Source organism: Anomaloglossus baeobatrachus, chromosome 3 (genome assembly GCF_048569485.1).
Source record: "Anomaloglossus baeobatrachus isolate aAnoBae1 chromosome 3, aAnoBae1.hap1, whole genome shotgun sequence".
Lineage (NCBI taxonomy): Eukaryota > Metazoa > Chordata > Amphibia > Anura > Aromobatidae > Anomaloglossus > Anomaloglossus baeobatrachus.
This window is the reverse complement of record NC_134355.1, coordinates 130,430,091-130,454,772: the sequence shown is the minus strand read 5'-3', so window position 1 is coordinate 130,454,772 and position 24,682 is coordinate 130,430,091. Positions and strand designations below refer to the sequence as shown.

At 48.3% G+C, this 24,682-nt stretch overlaps 1 protein-coding gene across 1 annotated transcript in view; it reads left to right on the top strand.

Annotated features, from left to right (window-relative positions):
• RMDN2 (regulator of microtubule dynamics 2) overlaps positions 1–24,682 on the top strand; it is a 159,138-nt gene that overhangs the window by 17,098 nt on the left and 117,358 nt on the right. Inside the window, exons 3-4 of the mRNA XM_075338130.1 lie at positions 19,430–19,628; positions 22,640–22,651. Coding sequence (XP_075194245.1) covers positions 19,430–19,628; positions 22,640–22,651 — 211 coding nt within the window. The remainder of the gene's footprint in view (positions 1–19,429; positions 19,629–22,639; positions 22,652–24,682) is intronic.

Below are 24,682 nucleotides of genomic sequence, written 5' to 3'. Positions count from 1 at the left end.
CCTGATTATAAGATGCACCCCCAAATTTGATGACGGAAAAAGATTTTTTTTATTTTTTTTTAATGTTAAATGGTGTCCGTCTCATAATGCCAGTGTCCGTCTAACAAATCATATAGGGTATATGTCTCTTATAGCCCCCCCATCCTAAAATTAGCCCCCTTAATCTGGATATGGCCCCCTTATATTGAATATAGCCCCCTTGTGCTGGCACACTCCCCACTGTGCTGGCACACGTCCTCCTAATTGCTGGCACATGTCCTCCTAATTGCTGGCACAGATCCTCCTAATTGCTGGCACAGGTCCCCCTATTGCTGGCACAGGTCCCCCTATTGCTGGCACAGGTCCCCCTATTGCTGGCACAGGTCCCCCTATTGCTGGCACAGGTCCCCCTATTGCTGGCACAGGTCTCCTATTGCTGGCACAGGTCTCCTATTGCTGGCACACGTCCCCCTGTGTTTGATATGGCCCCCATGCTGCTGCCCATAGTAAAATAAACACTTTACTTTCCCTTCTCCATTGCTGTCCTCCCTCGTGTTTCCCTCCATGCTGCTGAGCTCCTGCACTTCCTGATTCTCGGTGCTGGTCATGTGATCGGCACAGCAGAGTGATATCATCTTTGCGTGCTTGATCACAGCGGCAGCAGTAAGATCGGGGAAACACCGGGAGACGCGCTCGGGGAGGTAAGTAAAGCTTTTTTTTATTTTAGGATGGGCAGCAGCATGGGGGCCATATCTAACACTGGGGGGGATGTGCGATCAAAGGGGGGGGCGCAGGCAGATATAATATGCGCCGCTCCCCCAGCCCATCGCCGTGGTGCGGTTTCAGCACCACGGTGATGGACAGTGTCATTGTATATTATATGAGCGGGAGCAAGAGATCTAACGCTGCCTCCTGCAGCCTCCCCCAGCACCGCTCCAGAGTTGCCCCCACCTCCCCTGGACCCGTATATTTGAATTATAAGACGCACCCCCTACTTTCCCCCAAAATTTGGGGGAATAAAAGTGCGTCTTATAAAGCGAAAAATACAGTGTTTTATTCCTGCAGTAAGGATAGTGCCATGTCTGAACAATCCCCTTGGTAAAGGCCATAAAAATTAGCACCAAATAAAAAAAGACCATGTCTCTTCAGCAGAATTTCAGATTTTAAAACGACAAAAGCAGCAGGAGAGCTGTGGGAATAAAAAGAGTAAATACGTGGCCACTCTTGGCCTGGTAGTAGAAACCCTCTAACACCTTACTGTTGCCAGAATGGTACGTCATATGTCAGATCTCCATCTTTGATGTGTGCTGAGCACCTTTGCCAGCAGATGGTGTTAACCTGGTAATGCCGCTGTCAATCTCTGATAGAAGCACTTGGTCCAGGGGGTGCACTGTTCTAAATGCCTATCTGCTCCCTTGCGACATGATTGCGTGATGCTAAAGGGTTACTAGGATAGTCGGGGATCTGCTGAAGACCCCCTTGCCTGTCATGATGGTACTCCTGTGAGAGCCAATCTGTGGCTGGTGTTCCTAGGAGACCATGATTGTTCCTACATACAGCAATGCTGTGACATTGCTGTATATAGCACAAGCGATCGGAAAATCGGTCATTCTAATCTGCTTAGAGGTCTAGAAAAGTAAAAAAAATAAAAAAAAAAGTTTTCAAAAATATGAAGAAAGAAATACCATATGTGAATCACCCTCTTTTACGCCATTAAAAATAAAGCAATGAAAGATTGAATGTTTGTGCATTTTATCAAAATTTTAAATTAATTACCCCAATCAGTAAACACTGAAATGAGGGAAAAATCAAACCACAGCAATTGTAGATTTTCAGCAGCCGCAATAGCGGAAAAAAATGCAATTATAGGCAGTTATAACATCTTATGTGCCCAAAAATGGTACCAATAAAAATGTCGGCTCATGGAGTAAAAAATAAGCTATATGCAATTAAAGAATCCGGCACCAAAGACCGTATTGTGCAGCAATCTGTGCACACATCAACGGGACCTGTTATAGGGGGAACACCTCTGTGGTGCTCAAATCAAAAATAGAAGCATCCAAAGTTCACATCAAAGAAAATAAAAGGTTGGCACTCACCAGATAGCTTAAAAACACTTCTTTATATCATCTGTAAGAACGGATCTGTGGGAAGGTGGGTGCGAGGTGGGAAGGGGGGTGCGAGGTGGGAAGGTGGGTGTGAGGTGGTAAGTGGACAACAGCAGCCATTTCACACATTAACTTGCGCTTCAACAGCTCCTGATTCCAGCGGTGTTTCACTTACTGGGCTTGTAAGAGAGTGAACTATGACAATACAGGGCGAGCATTAGGACCCTGCAGAGTCTGCCTGTCTGTCTGAGCGATAAACAGGAAGTAGTTGTGGAGATCCAGGAAGTGCGAGGAGGGAGTTGGGTGTCCATGGCAACGGGTTTTTGAAAACGTAGTAGGTGAAGTAATATGGGCCTTAAAAAAAGTTGGTTGTAAGCCCCGGTTGGTGACCAAGAGACTTGTTGGTGAACAGAGCCAGTGACAGCATCTGAGGAGAGTGAAGGGAAACAGAAATTGCGAAGACAATACCACATCACTGTGTGATAAGCGATCCAGTTGTGCAGACCTGGGTCCAACTGAAAGAGCATTTGAGGAGAAGCTGAGGAGATGTTTCCCTCCCTGACAGAGCAAGTGATTGATGTCCAGTAAGGCCGTGAGTGACTGCGATAAGAGAGACGGCGTCCGGTGCCATCCCTATTGGAAGGATTCTGACAAGCCCTGGAAAGGAGTGATCCCCAGACTGCATCCTGAGGCTACAGAATTAAAGTGCTTGACAGGTGACTCTGGCATTGGCTGATAGCTGCCAAACTTTGTTTTTTTTTTTTGCAATAAGTACTTATTTTTGGCGCCAAAGTTTTATTTTTATTTTTCTGGACTTGCTGCAGCCCACGCGGAAACATACCGGTGTAAAGTTACATTGGAGTTTAATGGTACCATAGGTTGTGAGATACCCGGGTATCCCTGTGATAAGTGTATAGTCATCATTAATTTAGTGTATTGTATTATTATCTGTGATAAGTTATACTCAGTGCGCCATCTCAGAGGTTCCATCAGACCACCCTCACCTAATTTACATCGTCTTTCCAGTTTGATAAGTTTAACGTGTAGGTAAATTTGTTCCGGGTCCCAAATGTGATTTACATATACTGGGATCTCTGAGATCGGTGCATTGATTTTCGGCTAGCGCTTAGTGTGTGAAAATTATTAATGGTAATGTTTTTAGGGGGATTTTGAGCTTATTATATTCTACATTTCACCGTAATTTGACCCCCATTTCAGTAAAATACTGTTGTTCATTTCTGCCTCAGTCTCGGTCTGTGACTCACTGGATCTTAATAGGACCTCTGGTCATTACATTTTTGGCGTAGTCGGCAGGATCCAGTGTTTGTCATGGACGGAGGCGGCGAAGGAAGAAATGATCCCACCGCATCAGCAGCCCCGCTGCTGGGTGCGGGTCTTTTGGCAGCCGCGGCGAATGTGGGAGGGCATGTACCGGTAGGAGCTTTACTCCAGCACATGCCGAAATACGACGGGCGTAATATGGCGTTGCAGGATTGGGCAGAGAGGGTCCAGAGTATTCTGCGGATGTGTAATCTGACTCCCGCATTACGAGCAGAACTGGCATTGAACGCACTAGAAGGCGACGCTAGGCGGACGGTGATGGTACGACCTGAGGCTGAGAGAAGTACATTAGAGAAAATTTTGGTACTGTTAGAGGGGAGTTCTGGAGGCCGGGCCCGTGTGACCCAGCTTCGGTCATTTTTCTTTAACCGCCCTCAAAAGGAAAGTGAGTCTCTGATGCAGTACTCTAATACGCTACAGGACACATTGAATGAAGTGCAGCGACTAGACCCAGGGGCCCTGGGAGCGTTCCGGGAGGTAGACCACTTGCTCCGGGACCAATTCATCACAGGGTTAGCTAACAGGCTCCTTCGGGATAAACTGTATGAGGTGGCCCGGGCTACCCCAGAAATATCTTTCAGCAGATTTACCAGGCCGCGGTGGAAAGAGAGGCAGAGTCCATTCTGGTAGTTCAAGGGGCTGTGGACAGTACACGGCTGGAGGGAGGCGGAATGCAATTGTCAGGAGCGGAAGGACTGGTAGATGTTGTACAAGCTCTGCGTGCTGAGTTGAAGGAGCTAAAGCTGGAAGTGTCTAAAATCAGAGCTGGGTCGTCCCCTACTCCCCTGGAGAGGCCACCAGCTACACCCTCTGGGATGGTGATTCCACTGACAGCCGGACCGCCCTCTTTGAATGACTCAAGCCCCCGTCCCCGGGGAGCAGTCACCTGCTGGAGGTGCGGGCGCCGGGGACACATCTCACGATACTGCCGGATGTCCACAGTCTCCGAGACTCCTCCGCCGACGTTAAACTCCCAGCCGCTGCCTTGAGGGGGCAATTCGCAGCGGCCCCCCCCTTACAAAGCCCCCAACGGAATGAGCAAGATTTGTTTGCATGGAGTCCAGTCTTAGAAGCAGAATTTGAAGGACGGAAGATGAATTGCTTGGTTGATACGGGATCTGAATGTACCATTATGCCTCTAGAAGTTTTCGAGAAATACTTCAGTCAACTAGTGGTTCCCGAAGATGGTCGAATGATAAGACTTACTGCCGCTAACAATGGCCAGCTGACGGTGAAAGGGATCGTGTGGATGAGACTGAAAATGTTTGGTCAAGAGCTGGGTCAGAAAGGGGTAGTGCTGGTGTACCACCCCCCTAGAAGAGGGATGGAAGTGACACTGGGAATGAACATTCTGCGAGATCTAAATCATCAGTCCGTTACTGGACTCGTGCTACAATTCACCGACCGACACAGAGAATGTTACACCGCCTAGTGCTGAACTGTGATCTGCTGAAAAGTGCAGTCCCTGGAGGCCGGGTGGGCCTTGTCCGAGTGCCATCATGGACCACGATTTCACTGGCGCCCCGACAGGAGGAACTCTTGATGTTGCCAGTGGGGGTGGCGCAGAGGCTGAATGGACTTGAGGTATTACTTGAGCCAGCCCCAGAGAAGTCCTCTTGTGCCAAGATGCATGTGGCCCGGTCTCTGACGATTGTGAAGAATGGACGGGTGCCAGTCAGATGCATTAACGTGTTGGAGGAGGCTATTACCATTCCTGCTGGGACCATCCTAGCTGAACTGTTCGTGCCAGAGGGGAAGATGCCTGACAAAGCGGTGTTTGAATTGCAGCCAGACCCACAGTCATCCTGGACATATGCGGTCGAAGTAGCAGGGCCTGAATCTCCTACCAAAGAATGGAATGGTCGTGTGATCATGGATCAGATGGGAGTAGATCGGGAGGAACTGACTTCCGTGCAACTAGAACAGTTGGAGAGGGTCGTGTGGGAACATGAAGAGGCCTTCTCGCGACATGCAGAAGACTTCGGGTGCTCACCGACGATTGAGCATGAGATTCCCACGGGGGACACCCCTCCCATTAGAGAACGTTATCGTCAGATTCCCCCGACACTTTATCAAGAGGTGAAGGGCATGGTCGCCAGTATGCTCGACAATCAAGTAATACGAGAGAGCGAAAGTCCTTGGGCTGCTCCCGTTGTTCTTGTCCGAAAGAAGGATGGGACCCTCCGATTTTGTGTGGATTATCGGAAATTAAACGCGCACACTGTGCGAGACGCATACCCGTTGCCTCGGATAGAGGAGTCCCTGTCTGCATTAGGACGGGCCAAATACTTTTCAACGTTGGACTTGGCGAGTGGATATTGGCAGGTACCAATGGCTGAGAAAGATCGGGCAAAGACAGCATTTGTTATGCCAATGGGGCTCTATGAATTCAACAGGATGCCGTTCGGACTCAGTAATGCCCCGGGGACCTTTCAACGCCTTATGGAACACTGTTTAGGCGACCTGAATTTTGAATCGGTATTGATATATCTAGATGACATCGTGGTGTTCGGAACGTCATTTGAAGACCATCTTGAGAAGTTGCGCCAAGTGCTCCAACGTCTCAGTCGCCATGGCTTAATGATAAAACCAAAGAAATGTCAACTGTTCAAGAGTCGCATAGAATATCTAGGCCATGTGGTGACTCCAGACGGGGTGTTACCCTCAGTCAGTAAGATCTTAGCGGTACAGGGGTGGGCACCTCCTCCGACTCTACGGGAGGTGCGGGCTTTCTTGGGATTGGGTACTATCGACGATTTGTGCCCAGGTTTTCACAAGTAGTGGGTCCCCTGAATGAACTTTTAAGAGGGACGGCGCTGGGTCCTCGCAACCGCCCTATCCAATGGGGGCCTCAGCAGCAAAAGGCATTTGACGAGGTGAAAGCCGCCCTAACGAGTGCCCCTTTGTTGGCATATGCCAGGTTTGATACCCCTTTCCTGTTGTACACTGACGGTAGTCTTCACGGGTTGGGGGCGGTACTGGCCCAAATTCAGGATGGCCGGGAGCGGGTCATTGCCTATGGCAGCAGGTCTTTAAGGGACACTGAGCGCAATCCGGCTAATTATAGTTCGTTTCGCCTAGAGCTGTTAGCCCTGGTGTGGGCAATGACGGAGCGCTTTGCTGAGTATCTAACGGGAGCTGAGGTGTTGGTCATGACCGATAATAACCCTCTTGCTCACTTAGAGAATGCGAAACTGGGAGCGTTGGAGCAGCGATGGGTCGCTCGCCTTGCTAAGTTTAATTATCAGATTAAGTTTCGCTCGGGGCGAGAAAACGGTAATGCGGACGCATTGTCGAGGCTACCCCTTGGATTTAGGGGAGAAAGCATTGATGACCAGCTCGAGGACACAGAGACCCCTGACTTGGGGCAGGTACCTATCTTCCGCAGTGTGGTACATCCAAGTGGGGTGGCATCAGGGATGCCGTGTGTCCTGGGAAAAATGCCATCAGATTGGGCAAAAGATCAGAACGAGTGTCCAGACATCTCGCGAGTGCGCACCTGGGTACAAAATGGGATTTGGCCGAGTGCAGAGGACAAGGCCCAACTATCCGCAGAAGGAATTAAACTATTGCGACAGTGGGATAAGTTGTGTGTGGAACAGGATCTTTTGTATCGTAAGGTGTATCTGCCATCTGAGCTGCAACACCGGTACCAACTGGTAATCCCTGTAGGGATGGGTCCGATGGTTGCCCGCGAGGCACATGAGAAAGGAGCCCACTTTGGTAGTGAAAAGACACTCCAATGGTTACAACGAATCCTCTATTGCCCTGACTTGGGAGGGATGGTAGCTGAGGCATGTCGGCAATGTCGGGTCTGTGGGCTCAGTAAGAGTCCTGAGCAGCGGGCCCCTACTCAAACCATTAAAACGTCTGCCCCCTTGGAATTGCTCATGATTGATTATGTCCTGATAGGATACTCGACGTCTGGGTGCTCCTATTGCTTGGTAATGACAGACCACTTCACTAAATATGCTGTGGCAGTGCCGACAAGAGATCAGACAGCGGAGTCGGCGGCTAAGGCTGTGTGTCGTCATTTTCTCCAAGTGTTTGGGTGTCCGCAAAGGATACACTCAGACCAGGGGGCATGTTTCCAGGGGACACTAATGGAAGAGCTGCGCCGGCTGTATGGCATAGCACATTCAAGAACGACACCTTACCATCCCCAAGGAAATGGGGCCTGTGAGCGTTTCAATCGTACCTTGATACAGATGATGAGAACATTAGAGGAAGGGCAGAAGGGCCACTGGCCTGAGTACCTCCCTGAACTAATGTGGGCCTACAACAATCGATTGCACAGCACTACGGGCTATTCGCCACACATGTTGATGTTTGGGAGACCCGGGAGGGATATTGAAGATTTGAACATGCCAGATCCCTCCTCTGATTCCCCTCGGACTGCATCTGAATGGGTTCGGGAACTCCAGCGGCGACTGAGAGTGGTGCATCAGGTGGTGGGTAATAGACTCAATCAGGTGTCTCATAGGTTCCATCTGCACAGGCCTCGTGTCCCTTTCTCCCCAGGGGATAGTGTTGGTGAGGGTCAAACGACCGACAGGGAAACTGGCCAATCGATGGGAGGCGACCCCATACCTGATAAAGAGACGAGTGAACCCTGAGATTCCAGTTTATGAGGTCGAGCCCGTGGGGGCAGGGGGGCTCACTCATAATCTTCACCGTAACATGCTACAACGGTGCTGGTTTGAGGACGTGGCTCCCGTTTCTACGGAATCAGAGGCTGTGTCCCAAGGGTCAGGTACTCCTGATGTTTTTGAGTTTGATGATGAGCCCTCCCCTGCGCCTGTTTATCTGCCCCCTGTGAATGATCTGCACCTGTGTGGAAAGAGTGTTGAGCTGGTGGAATGTCCTTCCGAGGGTGAGGGCTTGAGTCAGCCACCTGACATGAATAATGGGTCACGGGGTGTCGCACTTCAAGAGGGGGCAGCGTCACGCCTTTCCTCTGATGACACTTCTGAAGGGACTCCTGCCCCTTCGGGGACAGAATCCGTTGGGAAGGACCTTCGGAGAACCACTCGACCTACGGCAGGAATACCCCCTCAGCGCTACGCACAGGATGATTTTGAGTGGGGAGGTATGTCGAGGACGCCAACCTCTAGTGGGGTGGCATGTAAGAGAGTGAACTATGACAATACAGGGCGAGCATTAGGACCCTGCAGAGTCTGCCTGTCTGTCTGAGCGATAAACAGGAAGTAGTTGTGGAGATCTAGGAAGTGCGAGGAGGGAGTTGGGTGTCCATGGCAACGGGTTTTTGAAAACGTAGTAGGTGAAGCAATATGGGCCTTAAAAAAAGTTGGTTGTAAGCCCCGGTTGGTGACCAAGAGACTTGTTGGTGAACAGAGCCAGTGACAGCATCTGAGGAGAGTGAAGGGAAACAGAAATTGCGAAGACAATACCACATCACTGTGTGATAAGCGATCCAGTTGTGCAGACCTGGGTCCAACTGAAAGAGCATTTGAGGAGAAGCTGAGGAGATGTTTCCCTCCCTGACAGAGCAAGTGATTGATGTCCAATAAGGCCGTGAGTGACTGCGATAAGAGAGACGGCGTCCGGTGCCATCCCTATTGGAAGGATTCTGACAAGCCCTGGAGAGGAGTGATCCCCAGACTGCACCCTGAGGCTACAGAATTAAAGTGCTTGACAGGTGACTCTGGCATTGGCTGATAGCTGCCAAACTTTGGGGTTTTTTTTGCAATAAGTACTTATTTTTGGCGCCAAAGTTTTATTTTTATTTTTCTGGACTTGCTGCAGCCCACGCGGAAACATACCGGTGTAAAGTTACATTGGAGTTTAATGGTACCATAGGTTGTGAGATACCCGGGTATCCCTGTGATAAGTGTATAGTCATCATTAATTTAGTGTATTGTATTATTATCTGTGATAAGTTATACTCAGTGCGCCATCTCAGAGGTTCCATCAGACCACCCTCACCTAATTTACATCGTCTTTCCAGTTTGATAAGTTTAACGTGTAGGTAAATTTGTTCCGGGTCCCAAATGTGATTTACATATACTGGGATCTCTGAGATCGGTGCATTGATTTTCGGCTAGCGCTTAGTGTGTGAAAATTATTAATGGTAATGTTTTTAGGGGGATTTTGAGCTCATTATATTCTACATTTCACCGTAATTTGACCCCCATTTCAGTAAAATACTGTTGTTCATTTCTGCCTCAGTCTCGGTCTGTGACTCACTGGATCTTAATAGGACCTCTGGTCATTACAGGCTGCTAGGTGGAGTTTTTCATAAAATCACTGTTTGATCAACTAGAGATTATCATTTGAGGGCTACTTGTAATTTATTGTAAGCAATCAGATAATGACCACATCATTCATAATACATGCACTATATACCTAAAGAAGGATTTGCACTTTCCGCACTGCTCAAGGTCACTGTCTTTTGACTTTTGATAGGACTGAAGGAGGTGGTTTCTTGACCTCCATGATGGGTGTATAGCTGTTTAGTCTTGATGATTTTTTTTTTTTTTTTTCTCTAGAACTATCTTCTGGTGATATGATCCTCAGAGAAGAGAAGGGCCACCCTCTAAAGCCTCTTTCACACGTTCGTGAAAATCACGCACGTTTTTCACGGGCGTGTCAAAGGTGCGTATTGCCCTGCGTGAGTCGTGTTTATGGCACACGTGTGTTCTCCGTGTGTTATCCGTGATAACACACGGAGAACGGGAACTTTCTGCTCACCTGTCCCTGGCGTCGCTGTCCATGGTGCTGATCTTCGGTCTCTTGCCCTGTCGACTCCCCGCTACAATGAGCATAATGAGCAGGGGTCGGAAGTGAGTGACAGCAGCGGCAGAGACAGCAGGGCTGGAGAAGGTGAGTAAAGTGTTTTTTTTTTTTTTTCTCAAACACGTGTGTTTTCTCCGGTGCGTGTCACACGGAACACATCCATGTGGTCCGTTTGCGTTTCGTATGACACCCGTGATGCCGGAGAAAAACAGACATGTCGACGTGTGGAGCACACGGGCTCACGTATGTTCCACACGGAAACACGGTCCATGGCAGAATACGCACGTGAGCGCAGACCCATTGATTTTAATGGGTCTACGTGTGCCCGTGTCTCCGGTACGTGAGGAACCGGACCAAACACGTACCGGAGACACGGACATGTGAAAGAGGCCTAAAGTAGTTTGTGAAATGCTACATTATATGTGAAAAATTTAAGTTGTTTTGCATTTATTCTGAAACATTGTGTAAACTAATGGGCATCAAAGCATGGCTAATATCTTTCACAGCTGCGAGCTCCTTACTCCAGGAATGGTATCCTTCTGTCGGGACTACCAATTTCCCAAAAGCAACTGGAAAATGGATAAATCCTTTCAATAGGACAACTAAGGCAAGGGCTGTGAGTAACAGGCGATAGAGGTTGTGCATATGATAATGGATAACATTCCTTTATTCATTATTGTGCCTTCCATGATATTCACCATGCAACGTCATTTCTGAAATGATCAGGTTTAGCTAACTCACAGTAACCAAACTTTTAGGAGATTTTTTTTTCTGTTTTAAGACTTTAATTCTGAGAAGTGCGCAGCTCAGAAGATAGAAGCCGCTGTCAGACACAGAAGGTCCCTGTGCAGGAACAATATATGGGCTCTTTTTGGTCCTGTAGTTCATCATAATGCATAATTCCAGCCGTTGTGGAGGTGAAAATGTGTGCTCCTATCGAAGGCGGAAATAACAGCCTAAATGCAGAAACAGCAGAGAAAAGATGCAGAGTAAAGCCTCCTCTCTCCTGAGCTGTGCACTTCTAAGAGGCCTTTTGAGCGATTGATGGGAGAGTCTCAGGACCCAGACCCCATATTGATCTGCTCAGAATTAAGACATAAATAGTATCCCCAAGAATTAGTTATAGAGGTTATAGAGGTTATGGGCACAAGTTGGCACTGCGGGACCCAAGCAGCGCCGAAAAGGCAGGAGAGCATGTATAACGCAAGGGGCAGGTGACTTACATTTTAAGCAACACTTCAGTGCTGAAAAAAAACCCAGAAACGCTGGAGTGGTGCTTTAAGTATCAAGTTTCCGTCTAGAGCAGAGATGAGCGAAACCAAGGTTATTTTCAAACCGAACACCAACTTAAAAAACAGATCTCGGGTTCAGATGCTTTACGTGCAAACTTAACTCATGCGAGCATCGCTGTGATGGGGTACGCTTTGTGCTCAGCCCAGTGCGAGCCGCTTGCAGTGTTTGAATGGCTCACACTTGGGGTAACAGCATGATCAGATGTAGTGTGCAAAAAAAATTATTAATAACGGAAAAAGCCTGCCTTCCCTCCCTCGGAAGTGATCGGCTTATAGCTGGCTGTATGTGGGTGAAGACTCAAACTGCCAATCAGTAGTGATGGGCGGACTCGCAAATAAACAGGAGTGGCGGACTTAACTGGATTACAAAAAAAATCCAGTTTCGGCCCAGAATTGATCTCTGTTATCTGGCCGGACACCAGTGCCCATATAAGTCTATGGGGACCAGAATCTAGCAATTAAAAATGATGGTAGAAAGGATAGGGGGATAGGAGCAATTGCTTTATACTTACTGAATCTCCAGCACGGCTGTAACTACTCCTGCGGCCACTCATTCACTTCTGTGACTGATCATTTACCTTCATGCATATGCACTGCTTCATCCGCCCACCGGCGACCATGATTGGTTGCAGTCAGACTCGCCCACACCCTCAGTGTCAGCTGACTGCTTCCAATCACAGATGCTATGTACATCTATCATGGTAAAAAAATAAATAAAATTGGCGTAGGGTTCCCCCATATTACGATACCCAGCACAGATAAATCATATGGCTGCAGCCCCCAGCTGTGCACTTATCTTGGCTGTGTATCAAAATAGGAGGAACCGCTTGCAGCTTTTTTATATTATTTAAATTAGTCATTTTAAAAAATGGCGTGCGGTTTCCCCCACCCCACCCCCCTCCTCCCATTTTGATACTCAGCCACGGTAAAGCCCAACAGCTGAGGGCTGGTATTCTCATGCTGGGGAGACCCATGGTTAATGAGCCCCTCCCAGCCTAAAAATAGTAGCCTGTAGCCGTCCAAAATTGCCTCGTCCATTAGATGTGACAATCCCAGTACTTTATCCAGCTCATCCCGATTGCCCTGGTACGGTGGCAATCTTAGTAATAAAGGGTTAACTGCAGCTCACAGCTGCCACTAAGCCGTAGATTATTAATGGGAGACTTCTGAGGTCCTCATTACTAATCTGTAAGTGAAAGTAAATAAACACAAACATCGAAAAAATCCTTTATTTAAAATAAAATACAAAAAAATCACCCTTTCACCACTTTATTAACCCCGAAAACACCCCTGCAGGTCCAATTTTAATCCACACGAGGTCCCACAATGATTCCAGCTCTGCTACATCTGAATTCACAGCAAGAGCCATAGAGCATGACTTCCTGCTGTGAGCTTCAGGCAGAGACTGAGTGAGCTGCGCAATCAGTGGTGACATCACTCAGGATAGTTGCGGGCACAAAAATGCAATTGCTATAACGTAACAGAACATGGAGCATATAGTCCAACATCCAACAGCATGAGCGAAAGATTTCCCATTAAATAACAGATTTATTGTTATTCAGAATTTGTGATTTATGTAGTAAAGTACAAATGCAGTGTCTAGTATGTAGGTCAAACTACACAATCTCTGTGAGCTCGTATGAGCGGACATTGGCACAATAGTAAAAATGGTTTTCTGAAACAAAACCTATCAAGTCATATAACCCTCAAGCACAAAGGGACTTTTGAGGAGATCAGAGTCAATCCAATAGAACAAATCACATTCATTAAACAGGGTAAACACACTGAACAGGAAATAATCCTATTGGATCTTTACATTGTAGAGCCTTCATCCAGAAGGTTTAATAGGAACCTGTCACCAGATTATTTTGGCCTTCTAAATAAGGTGCATGTTAATCCTTGCCCCCCCCCCCCATAGACCCCACAAATATGCTATACCATGACGCTATCCACATAGGAGGGTAAAATCTCGACACATTCCCGGCTCGAGCAGGCGCACTTCACTCTGCCCTATTGTGGGCAGAGCCGAAAACATAGCTGTGTCTGCGCAAACCAGAGAGCTCTCTGCGCAGGCGCGAGATTTTGCCCGACAATGTTGATGAAGCCGGTGATGTCATTCACATCTTCAGGCAAAAATATTACGCCTGTGCAGGGAACTCGCTGGTTCGCACAGGTGCACCTATGTTGTCATCTCTGCCCGCAATAGGGCAGAGCGAAGTGCGCGTGCACAAGACCGCAATGCTGCCCTGGGCTGGATAGGACGGTGATTGCCGCAGAGAGGAGGCGTCGGAACGGAGAGCAGCGACACTCATCGGACCAGGCCATCCCCCTAGGTGAGTATTATAAAAGTGTTTTTTACGTTCCACACAGTAGCCTGGACTCTTATATACAACTAGAAGGTGGCCCGATTCTACGCATCGGGTATTCTAGAATTTACGTATTGTGTAGTTCATGTATGATTTTTGTTATATATATATATATATATATATATATATATATATATATATATATAGATGTTGTTGTGTGTAGTTAGCAAGTGTTTGTGTAGGGCGCTGTACATGTTCTGGGTGTGGCGGGGGGTGAGAGCGGTGTTGTATGTGTGTTGCGTGTGTTGCGCTGTTTGTGGAGCGCTGTATGTCTGTAGCGTTGTGTGTGTGTGTGTTGTGCGGTTTGTGTGTGTGTGATGTGTTTTGGGGGGAGGTATGTTTTGAGCAATGTGTGTGTTGTGCGGTATGTGCGTATATTTGTGTGTGCTGCGGTGTTTGTGTGTTGGGTGTTGTGTGTGTGCAGCGTTGTCTGTGTGTGTGGGTGTCTGTGTAGGGCGTTGTTTGTGGTTCCCAGTGTGTGTGTGTTGTGCAGTGCGCGTGTGTGTGTGTTGGGGGGAGGTGTGCACCTCCCATCGTGCTCCATCCCCCATGCTGCGCACCCCCCATCGTGCTCCATCCCCCATGCAGCGCACTCCCCATCGTGCTGCATCCCCCATGCTGCGCATCCCCCATGCTGCGCACTCCCCATCGTGCTCTATCCGCCATGCTGCGCACTCCCCATCGTGCTCCATCCGCCATGCTGCGCACTCCCAAACGTGCTCCATCCCCCATGCTGCGCACCCCCCATCGTGCTCCATCCCCCATGCAGCGCACTCCCCATCGTGCTGCATCCCCCATGCTGCGCATTCCCAAACGTGCTCCATCCGCCATGCTGCGCACTCCCAAACGTGGTCCATCCGCCATGCTGCGCACTCCCAAACGTGCTCCATCCGCCATACTGCGCACTCCCTATCGTGCTGCATCCCCCATGCTGCGCACTCCCAAACGTGCTCCATCCGCCATGCTGCGCACTCCTTATCATGCTCTATCCGCCATGCTGCACACTCCCAAACGTGCTCCATCCCCCATGCTGCACACCCCCCATCATGCTCCATCCGCCATGCTGCGCACTCCCAAACGCGCTCCACCCGCCATGCTGCGCACTCCCAAACGTGCTCCATCCGCCATGCTGCGCACTCCCAAACGTGCTCCATCCGCCATGCTGCGCACTCCCAAACGTGCTCCATCCGCCATGCTGCGCACTCCCAAACGTGCTCCATCCGCCATGCTGCGCACTCCCCAACGTGCTCCATCCGCCATACTGCGCACTCCCAAACGTGCTCCATCCGCCATACTGCGCACTCCCCATCGTGCACCATCCGGCATGCTGCGCACTCCCAAACGTGCTCCATCCGCCATTCTGCGCACTCCCAAACGTGCTCCATCCGCCATTCTGCGCACTCCCAAACGTGCTCCATCCGCCATGCTGCGCACTCCCAAACGTGGTCCATCCGCCATGCTGCGCACTCCCAAACGTGGTCCATCCGCCATGCTGCGCACTCCCAAACGTGGTCCATCCGCCATGCTGCGCACTCCCAAACGTGGTCCATCCGCTATGCTGCGCACTCCCAAACGTGCTCCATCCGCCATGCTGCGCACTTCCAAACGTGCTCCATCCGCCATGCTGCGCACTTCCAAACGTGCTCCATCCGCCATGCTGCGCACTTCCAAACGTGCTCCATCCGCCATGCTGCGCACTCCCAAACGTGCTCCATCCCCCATGCTGCGCACTCCCAAACGTGGTCCATCCGCCATGCTGCGCACTCCCAAACGTGGTCCATCCGCAATGCTGCGCACTTCCAAACGTGCTCCATCCGCCATGCTGCGCACTCCCAAACGTGCTCCATCCCCCATGCTGCGCACTCCCAAACGTGGTCCATCCGCCATGCTGCGCACTTCAAACGTGCTCCATCCGCCATGCTGCGCACTCCCAAACGTCCTCCATCCCCCATGCTGCGCACTCCCCATCGTGCTCCATCCCCCATGCTGCGCACCCCCCATCGTGCTCCATCCCCCATGCTGCACCAGCATCAGCCTCTCTGCCCGAAGCATCAGCCTCTCTGCCCGCAGCATCAGCCTCTCTGCCCGCAGCATCAGCCTCTCTGCCCGCAGCATCAGCCTCTCTGCCCGCAGCATCAGCCTCTCTGCCCGCAGCATCAGCCTCTCTGCCCGCAGCATCAGCCTCTCTGCCCGCAGCATCAGCCTCTCTGCCCGCAGCATCAGCCTCTCTGCCCGCAGCATCAGCCTCTCTGCCCACAGCATCAGCCTCTCTGCCCACAGCATCAGCCTCTCTCCTCCCAGCATCAGCCTCTCTCCTCCCAGCATCAGCCTCTCTCCTCCCAGCATCAGCCTCTCTCCTCCCAGCATCAGCCTCTTCTGTCCCTAGCATCAGCCTCTCTCCTCCAAGCCTACCCCAGCCTCAGCCTCCCTCAGCATCAGCCTCTCTTCTCTCAGCCTCCCCCTCCCAGCCTTCCCCAGGATCAGCCTCTCTCATCCCAGCATCAGCCTCTCTCCTCCCAGCATCAGCCTCTCCTCTCTGTCCCCAGCATCAGCCTCTCTCCTCCCAGCCTTCCCCAGCATCAGCCTCTCTCCTCCCAGCCTCTCTCTCTTCCCAGTCTCCCCCAGCATCAGCCTCTCTCCTTCCAGCCTCCCCCAGCATCAGCCTCTCTCCTTCCAGCCTCCCCCAGCATCAGCCTCCCTCTCCCAGCCTTCCCCAGGATCAGCCTCTCTCCTCCCAGCCTCCATCCTCCCAGCCTCCCCCAGCATCAGCCTCCCCCAGCATTAGCCTCTCTCCTTCCAGCCTCCCCCAGCATCACCCTCTCTCCTTCCAGCCTCCCCCAGCATCACCCTCTCTCTCCCAGCCTTCCCCAGGATCAGCCTCTCTCCTCCCAGCCTCCGTCCTCCCAGCCTTCCCCAGCATCAGCCTCTCTCCTCCCAGCCTCCATCCTCCCAGCCTCCCCCAGCATCAGCCTCCCCCAGCATCAGCCTCTCTCCTTCCAGCCTCCCCCAGCATCACCCTCTCTCCTTCCAGCCTCCCCCAGCATCAGCCTCTCTCTCCCAGCCTTCCCCAGGATCAGCCTCTCTCCTCCCAGCCTCCGTCCTCCCAGCCTTCCCCAGCATCAGCTTTCCCCTCCCAGCCTTTCTCAGCATCAGCCTTCCCCAGCATCAGCCTCTCTCCTCCCAGCCTCAGCCTCTCTCCTTCCAGCCTCCCCCAGCATCAGCCTCTCTTCTTTCAGCCTCCCTCAGCATCAGCCTCCCCTTCCCAGCCTTCCCCAGGATCAGCCTCTCTCCTCCCAGCCTCCTTCAGCATCAGCCTTCCCCTCCCAGTCTCCCCCAGCATCAGCCTCCCACTCCCAGCCTTCCCCAAGATCAGCCTCTCTGCTCCCAGCCTCCTCCAGCACGCCGTGCTCCTCTGCCGACACTCACACACACCCGATCGCATACACTCACACACACACACGATCGCATACACTCACACACACACCCGATCGCATACACTCACACACACACCCGATCGCATACACTCACACACACAACCGATCGCATACACTCACACACACAACCGATCGCATACACTCACACACACAACCGATCGCATACACTCACACACACCCGATCGCATACACTCACACCCACCCACCCACACCCGATCGCATACACTCACACACACCCGATCGCATACACTCACACACACCCGATCGCATACACTCACACACACCCGATCGCATACACTCACACACACAGACACTGACGAAATCGCACATACGCGCTGATACTCACAACATCCGGAGATACCACATGCTTCTGGCCATGTGATCCTCCGTCAGGTCCTGGAAGGTCACAGCAGCACAGTATCGAGGCCGAGAAGCAAGCGATATCGCCGGATGCTGAGTGTGTGGATGCGATGTGATGTGTGTGTGCTGTTATGTGTGTGCGTGTGGATCTTCCGCCGCTGCAGGACCTTGATGTGCTGGTAACTATGCTAGCATGGTTACCAGCGCATCACGTCCCCCACTCGCACGGGAGCCCACACCAGCATACGGCGGCAAGGCCAGCAATGCGAGGGTAAGTGTCGGCTGGGTTGGCGGCGTACGCTGATGTGGGCTCCCGTTGGGGGGGGGGGGTTGTACAGTACTCACCTGGGAGCCGTGACCGTGTCAGTTCGGGGAATGCGCGGGAGGGGGGAGGGGGGCAGAGCTAGCGTCCATTGCGTGAGGGGGGCGGGGCGTGGCGTGGCCGAGTTGCCAATGCCTGCAGGTTGCCGGGGCGAGAGGCCAATCTGTGGGGGGGGGCGGAGCCTGGGCGAGCGGCTGGCCAATCCGTGTGGGGGCGCAGCCTGGGCGAGCGGCCAATCCGTGTGGGGGGCGGGGCCATGGCGAGCCCAGCGGCCAATCAGCTTTGTGTCACCGTAAGGACACAATGTCACCGGAAGGACACAATTTTGAAGCATGACAGACAGACAGACAGACAGAATAAGGCAATTATATATATAGATTTTCTAGTATGCTGTATATAAGAGCTCAGTGGTGGTTGATGCAGATCATAAAGTAGAAACCTGGTGACAGGTTCCCTTTTAAGATAAAATTGATTTAAACAACCCATAGTAAAGCGAGACAAGTAGTGGACACTCAAACTGTTTGTTAAATAGCTAGGAGCTTCCAAGTCTTTGTCTAAACAAACAGAGACATGCATCTAATTACAGATACCTCATCTGTTACTGATCCACTAATATCATGTATCTGTATCATACAAATGGAAATATGTAATCACTGGTATAGAGAACAACCTGAACTTATAAGGGGCAAGACCCTACTTAAGCACGACCGTCCAGGAGTGTCGTGCTCTACACCGATTACTTAGTCTTATCGGACAGTATTGAGATCCAGAATAAATGTGGTCACAGCTCCTGGAGGTCTGTATTCTCTTGTCTGTTTTATTTCTCACAGTTACTATTGTCCAAGGTAAAAAGTCATTTCGTAGCTACATGATTTATAGTGTAAGATGCTATCGATGTTGGAAAACAGTTTAGGTTATAGATAATCTAGTGACAAAAATATATAATTGATGGAGGAAGGTTGAAGTTGATGGACCTAGGTCTTTTTTCAACCTATGTAACGTTTACTGATCTGGCACTGGTGACTCTTCTAGCACCTTTTGTGTTGGTTTAGACATAAATTAGAGTTAAGAGGTTCCCATTAAAATGTGGATTTCTCTGAAATTGGGCTGTTTACTATTCAGATAAGTAACATAAGGTCCTGCATGGCCTCCTCTCCATCCTCAGCCTTGATGCAGTGTGCCCAGTATTAATCCAGGGAACTACCGTAGTCTGATTGACCTATGTGGAGTCTGGAAGTTTTGAAGCCATCATGTCTGCCCAGTGGGATTTTTGCCTTAAGCTATAGGTAGAAATCAATAGATTTGAGTCTGCTTTCAATCATCAAAGCTATGAAACTATTACCAAGTGGGTGCTGATGCAATAATGTAGCTGTCCTCACGTTCGTGGTAACCATTAAAAATCTAAACCTATTTTGTGAAAACTTAAAGGAAACAGATTTATTTATATTATAATTTTCTGATCTTTCTGCAGATATCTCACTGCTCAGACTGACACAGAAGCAGAGTCGGAGGATGAGCCTGGAGTGGGACTTGTTACATCACAGACTGCTAAAATCCCTGAAGACCAAGCTGAATTACATTCTCTTCTTCAGCAAGCAGATACTAGCCACGGTGGCTCAGAGTCCGAGAAGCAGGATGGATTCAGGATGTTACTTAACAAGCAGGAAAAGGTATTAGAACAACAAAATGTCCTGGACAGTCACGGTCTTCCAGTAAGACTCTCCATTTTGGCTCATTATGTAAGATTCGCTCTGCCATGTCCATAAATCCTTAAATTGTCTCTCTAGGACTGGAGACAAACTCTAGTGCAGCGACACCTATTGGAAGTAGCGATCCTAAAAGTTAAATGTGGATTTTTAACAACCCTTTACATATAACTTAGGATATATATGCCAGATCAGAATCCCAATTTGCAGACAGTGTTTTGGGGTGCTTGCCCCTCGTCAGTGCAAAGTATGGGGTGTCTGATCTGGCTCATGAGAAAGCTATGTGGGGATCACGGGGGAACACTATTCTCCTTATGGAGACTTTGCAAGCCAGTCTGGCTGCTTTCAAGTAGTTCTCCATAAGGAGTTCTCCATAAGGAGAATAGTGTTCCCCCGTGATCCCCACATAGCTTTCTCATGAGCCAGATCAGACACCCCACTTTGCACTGACGAGGGGCAAGCACCCCGAAACACCGTGTCTTCAAATTGGGATTCTGATCTGGCATATATATCCTAAGTTATATGTAAAGGGTTGTTAAAAATCCACATTTAACTTTTAGGATTGCTACTTCCAATAGGTGGCGCTGTACTAGAGTTTGTCTCCAGTCCTGGAGAGACAATTTGAATATTTTGCAGAGGGGCGTGGCAGCTATAAGTCCCCTTACGTGAAAGCAGCCAGACTGGCTTGCAAAGTCTCCATAAAGAGAATAGTGTTCCCCCGTGATCCATAAATCCTTAAAGAGATTGTTCCACAAACAAAGTATATTTTAAATAATAGATCTTTGTATATTCAAAAATTCAACAATAAAAAAAAGTTAACACATTTCTGCAGACTGTGTAATGGTGGTGTCTGAACAATCAGAGTTGTTCAAGGTCTTTGCATACCAGAACTTCTGGCCAAGGGAAGAAGCATAAGTAATTTATGATAAGTGAGAGGATACAGACAACACATCAGAGGCTTGCAGCTGCTTCTTTCAGTAAGGTAACACATTTACCTGCTTGTTTTATCACAGGAGCGAGTGTGAGCTCATCATAAGTCAAGTCTGTGACATGGGAGATCAGCAGTCGCCAGAGCTTCCTAATCACTGACTTGATTTGTGATGTGCTCAGAGTGCTAGAAACAAAGCAGAAATACTCACTCCTGTAATACAAAAAGCAGGGAAATATTTTACCTCTCAGAAAGAAGCAGCTGCGAGTCCCTACTGTGTCATCTGTATACTCTTATGTTTTCTCCTTTGGTCTGAAGTAGCCGTATATGTGCTGACCATGTTACTACATAGTAAGTAAGCCGTACATAGCATGGGCACATTTATAAGTTTATCTCAGCACAGGAACTTTTTTTTTAACACATACAAATAATCAATCTTATTAGTCTAAGATCTGTTAATTAAAATATATTTTGTTTGTGGAATAACCCCTTTAATAGGACCTATAAACTGGGATCATCTTCATAACACAAGTCCTTGCTCCAGTTGCTGTCAGTCACTGACCGTGACATTCAAATGATCCGATTGCCAATGCACGCTCTCACCAGTTCCTATCAACCCCCTGAGATGCGATCACAGGTTGCCAATGGGTTATGGTAGCAGGAGGCCTGCTGAAGGCCTTCAAGGCTGACATTTTTGTCCTCTGAAGCCCAGATGGTGGTTGGGCTTTATAGGAGAACATCATTTTGTCTTTCTATGGCAATACATTGGATTTGCAACAGTAGTATAATATAAGTGATTAAATGTCTGTGTTGATGGAAAAGTAAACATGTTATGGGCTTTGGAAGAAGGGAAGAAAAAATGAACATGTAAAAACAAAAATTCGTTGTAGCGTAAAGGGGTTAAACGGGTCTGAAGGCTTAACAAATTTTCAACAAAATCCCTATCTATTCAATGGGGTAATCTAAACTAATTTCTAATATGGCTGCATTAAAAATTCCCTACCCTGCAATCCCTACCCTATCTGATATTTTTTTTTTTTGCCTACTTTCTGCATTTGACACTTCATTTGAGAAAGCTAGTGGATGCTGTGATTTTCATGTGAAGTATCATTAAGGTGCAGGGGCGGCGGTCACTGTCACAGCCCCTGGCCCCTCCCTGAAATGAAGGGTCATCAGTGACGCTTGTTTCAGGGACTGGGCTGGTCCATGCATCCTGTCTTCTTGCGATGTGCACTGTGGTGCTTGATCAGATCAGCTGTAATGAGCCGATAACAGAGCAGAAAGTTGTTGTGTTATCAGAGGGGTGTTCAGATGTTAGTTGCAGGGGCTTTGCTGATTTCTGAACACCACCAGATACTCTGATAATGTGCCCTAGCTGTCTGCTATGCTCTGTTGCTGGCTCATTATAGCTGACCTGAGCCGGCAACACCGTGCACATCTCACTATAACAGCATGCAGAGACCAGACGACCAGCCCCTGAAATGAGCATCACTGATGACGCTTAGTTTTAGGCAGAGGGCAGGGGCTGTGATAGTGACCGCAGCCTTTGACCCTGATGGCGCTTCATTTGAGAATGATTTAGAAGAGTTGATATTATTTTTTATATTTTATATATTCTATATTTTATGTAGAATTAAAATTGGTCTCATATTATGTTTATTAATTTTATATGTTCTCATATATCGTATAATATTTTCCTATATTTTGTATAATTTTTTGAGAAACTTTGTGTTAGGAGTAGTTCATTAAGAAAATATATATAATAAGGTAAAGCACTCATAACCTGTTCATCAGAAGGGCATGGTAAATGAAAATTTCCCATGGGAACTACGTTTGTATGTAAATAGTGTGAAAACTGCTCACGGAGAATAAACAGAATTGTTTTGCTCACGAGGGTATACGTTCCTGTTTCCCTTCGCTGGTTATCTGGAGGGCTTAGTTTCATCAATCTCAACCTCACTGGTGATCTGTAATGTATTTTGGGTCAGAGAAAAACCTCCTAAAAGAATCCTAGCATGCACTGGGAGTCTCAAATGAAGCTTCATAGACAGGAAATACTGTAGGAAACACTATCAGATAATGAAGTTAGTGAAGCGTAGGGAATTTTTAATGCAACCATATTAGATATAGGTTTAGATTACCCCATTAAATAGATAGGGATTTGCTTAAAAATGTGTTTACCCTTTGGACAACCCCTTTGACCCCTTCCCATAAATGAATGTACTGGTGATCGTGCGGGCACAGGAGCTGTGCCCGCATGAGCACCCTCAGGAGCTCGGATTAATTGATAGTGGAACACCAGCTGTCACAGCCAGGTACAATGCCTGCACCGCCCCTGGCTGTTTAACACCCTAAATGCTCACCGCATTTAGGAGGCTGGGAGAGGTCAGGAGTCAGACGCCTGGAACGTGATCTCTGTGTCCCAATCGTTGCCATGGTAATCCGAGGTCAGTTGACGACCTCCGGGTTACCTGGCTATGGTGGCCTCTTACACCATGCCAGGAGCATGGACTAAGAAACAATCTATCAGAGTATGCATTGCAATACATTATACCTGCGGTCAGACTAAGAAAAGTTTATGTCCCATATAGAGAATAAGTAAAAAAAAAAAGTGAAAAAAATTGTACAAATTAAAAAAAAAAAAAAAAAATTACAGAGCAAAAACATTTACCAATAAATACATATATTTATGTAAAAATACACTTATTTGGTATTGCCGTGCTTTTAACAACCCATCTGTAAAACTGTCATGCAAGTTAACTTCTTCAGTGAACATCTTAAAAAGACTAAATAAAAAATATAGCAAAACCTGTCTGTTCAGCATACAGCTGACTTTTAGTGCAGTAAAACACGATCAAAAAGTCATATGTATAAAAAAAAAAGGTCTAACTAAAAACGTTATCTTGTTCTGCAAAAAATAAGCCCCAATACAGCTTCGTCAGCAAGAAACAAAAAAAAAATATTGCAGTGTAAAAGAAAGAAAACAAAAGCAAGTCCTGAAGCGGAATAGAAAGCGATCAAAAACATATGTGGTACAAAATGGTACCAATAAAACCTCCCAATTCATCCTGTAAGCATTTTTTTATTATGATAACCGCTAAACCTAAAAAAAAACTATAAATCTGGTATCTGTGTAATTGTACTGACCTGAGGAATAAAGACACCGTATCACTTATACCGTAAGGTTAATGGTTTTAAAAAAATAAAGCCAATTCTTCAACTGCTGTTGATTTTGTTCATTCTGCCTCCCAAAGATCGCACTAAGGCGCGGCTCACATTTTATCCTGCACTCTATGCTGAGCGCTTACATTTGGAATTACGTGTAAAACTCTGCACACAAAATTCTCAACAGAAATTTCACTGTAGTGAGGCAGGAGAAGTCACTTTGATCTCCCATCTGGCTGGCGGTACCCATTTTTTTTTTTTTTTTTACATGTTTTTGTTTTTTATTTGTGCAGTCACCAACAGTTTTGTACACCTTTTTATGCAAAATCAAACCTGAAGTAACTCTCCTGCCTTATTAGTGAATGGATCCATTGGGGGTTTCATATTGATCATGTATTCCTTATGCGGAGATGGAAACCCTGATGTAAGTGCTCAGCATAGAGCACAGGATAAATATGAACTGATTCAAGATTTTATGTACACCAAATTGCCACCAATAGCATTCAATTCAGCCCACAAAAAATCTAGTCCCCACTCAGGTTTGTCATCTTAAGGGAAATACTGAGGGCTTCCATGTTACTGGTACCACAGAGACTCTGGAAAAGTGCTATGGCTCCCCCCCCCCCCCCCCCTTCCCCAAGCAAAATCTGCACTTCAAATGTCCCCATCCCTCCTGAGCACTACATTGTGCCTACACCAGATTGTTGTACTGAAGAGAACCCCTTGAATTTTTACTGTGTTTGACTCCATTGTTGTTTTCCAAAGATAACATCATCCCTATAGCTATAAATGAATTCCCATAGGTTGTAATTTCTGAAATGTGGTCCTTGAGGGGGTTTATGTTGTTCTGGCGCTTTAGCGGCTTTGTAAGGGGAGTTCGCAAGCTATTGTGATGCCATGTGGGGCTGTGGGGTACTCGGGCGAG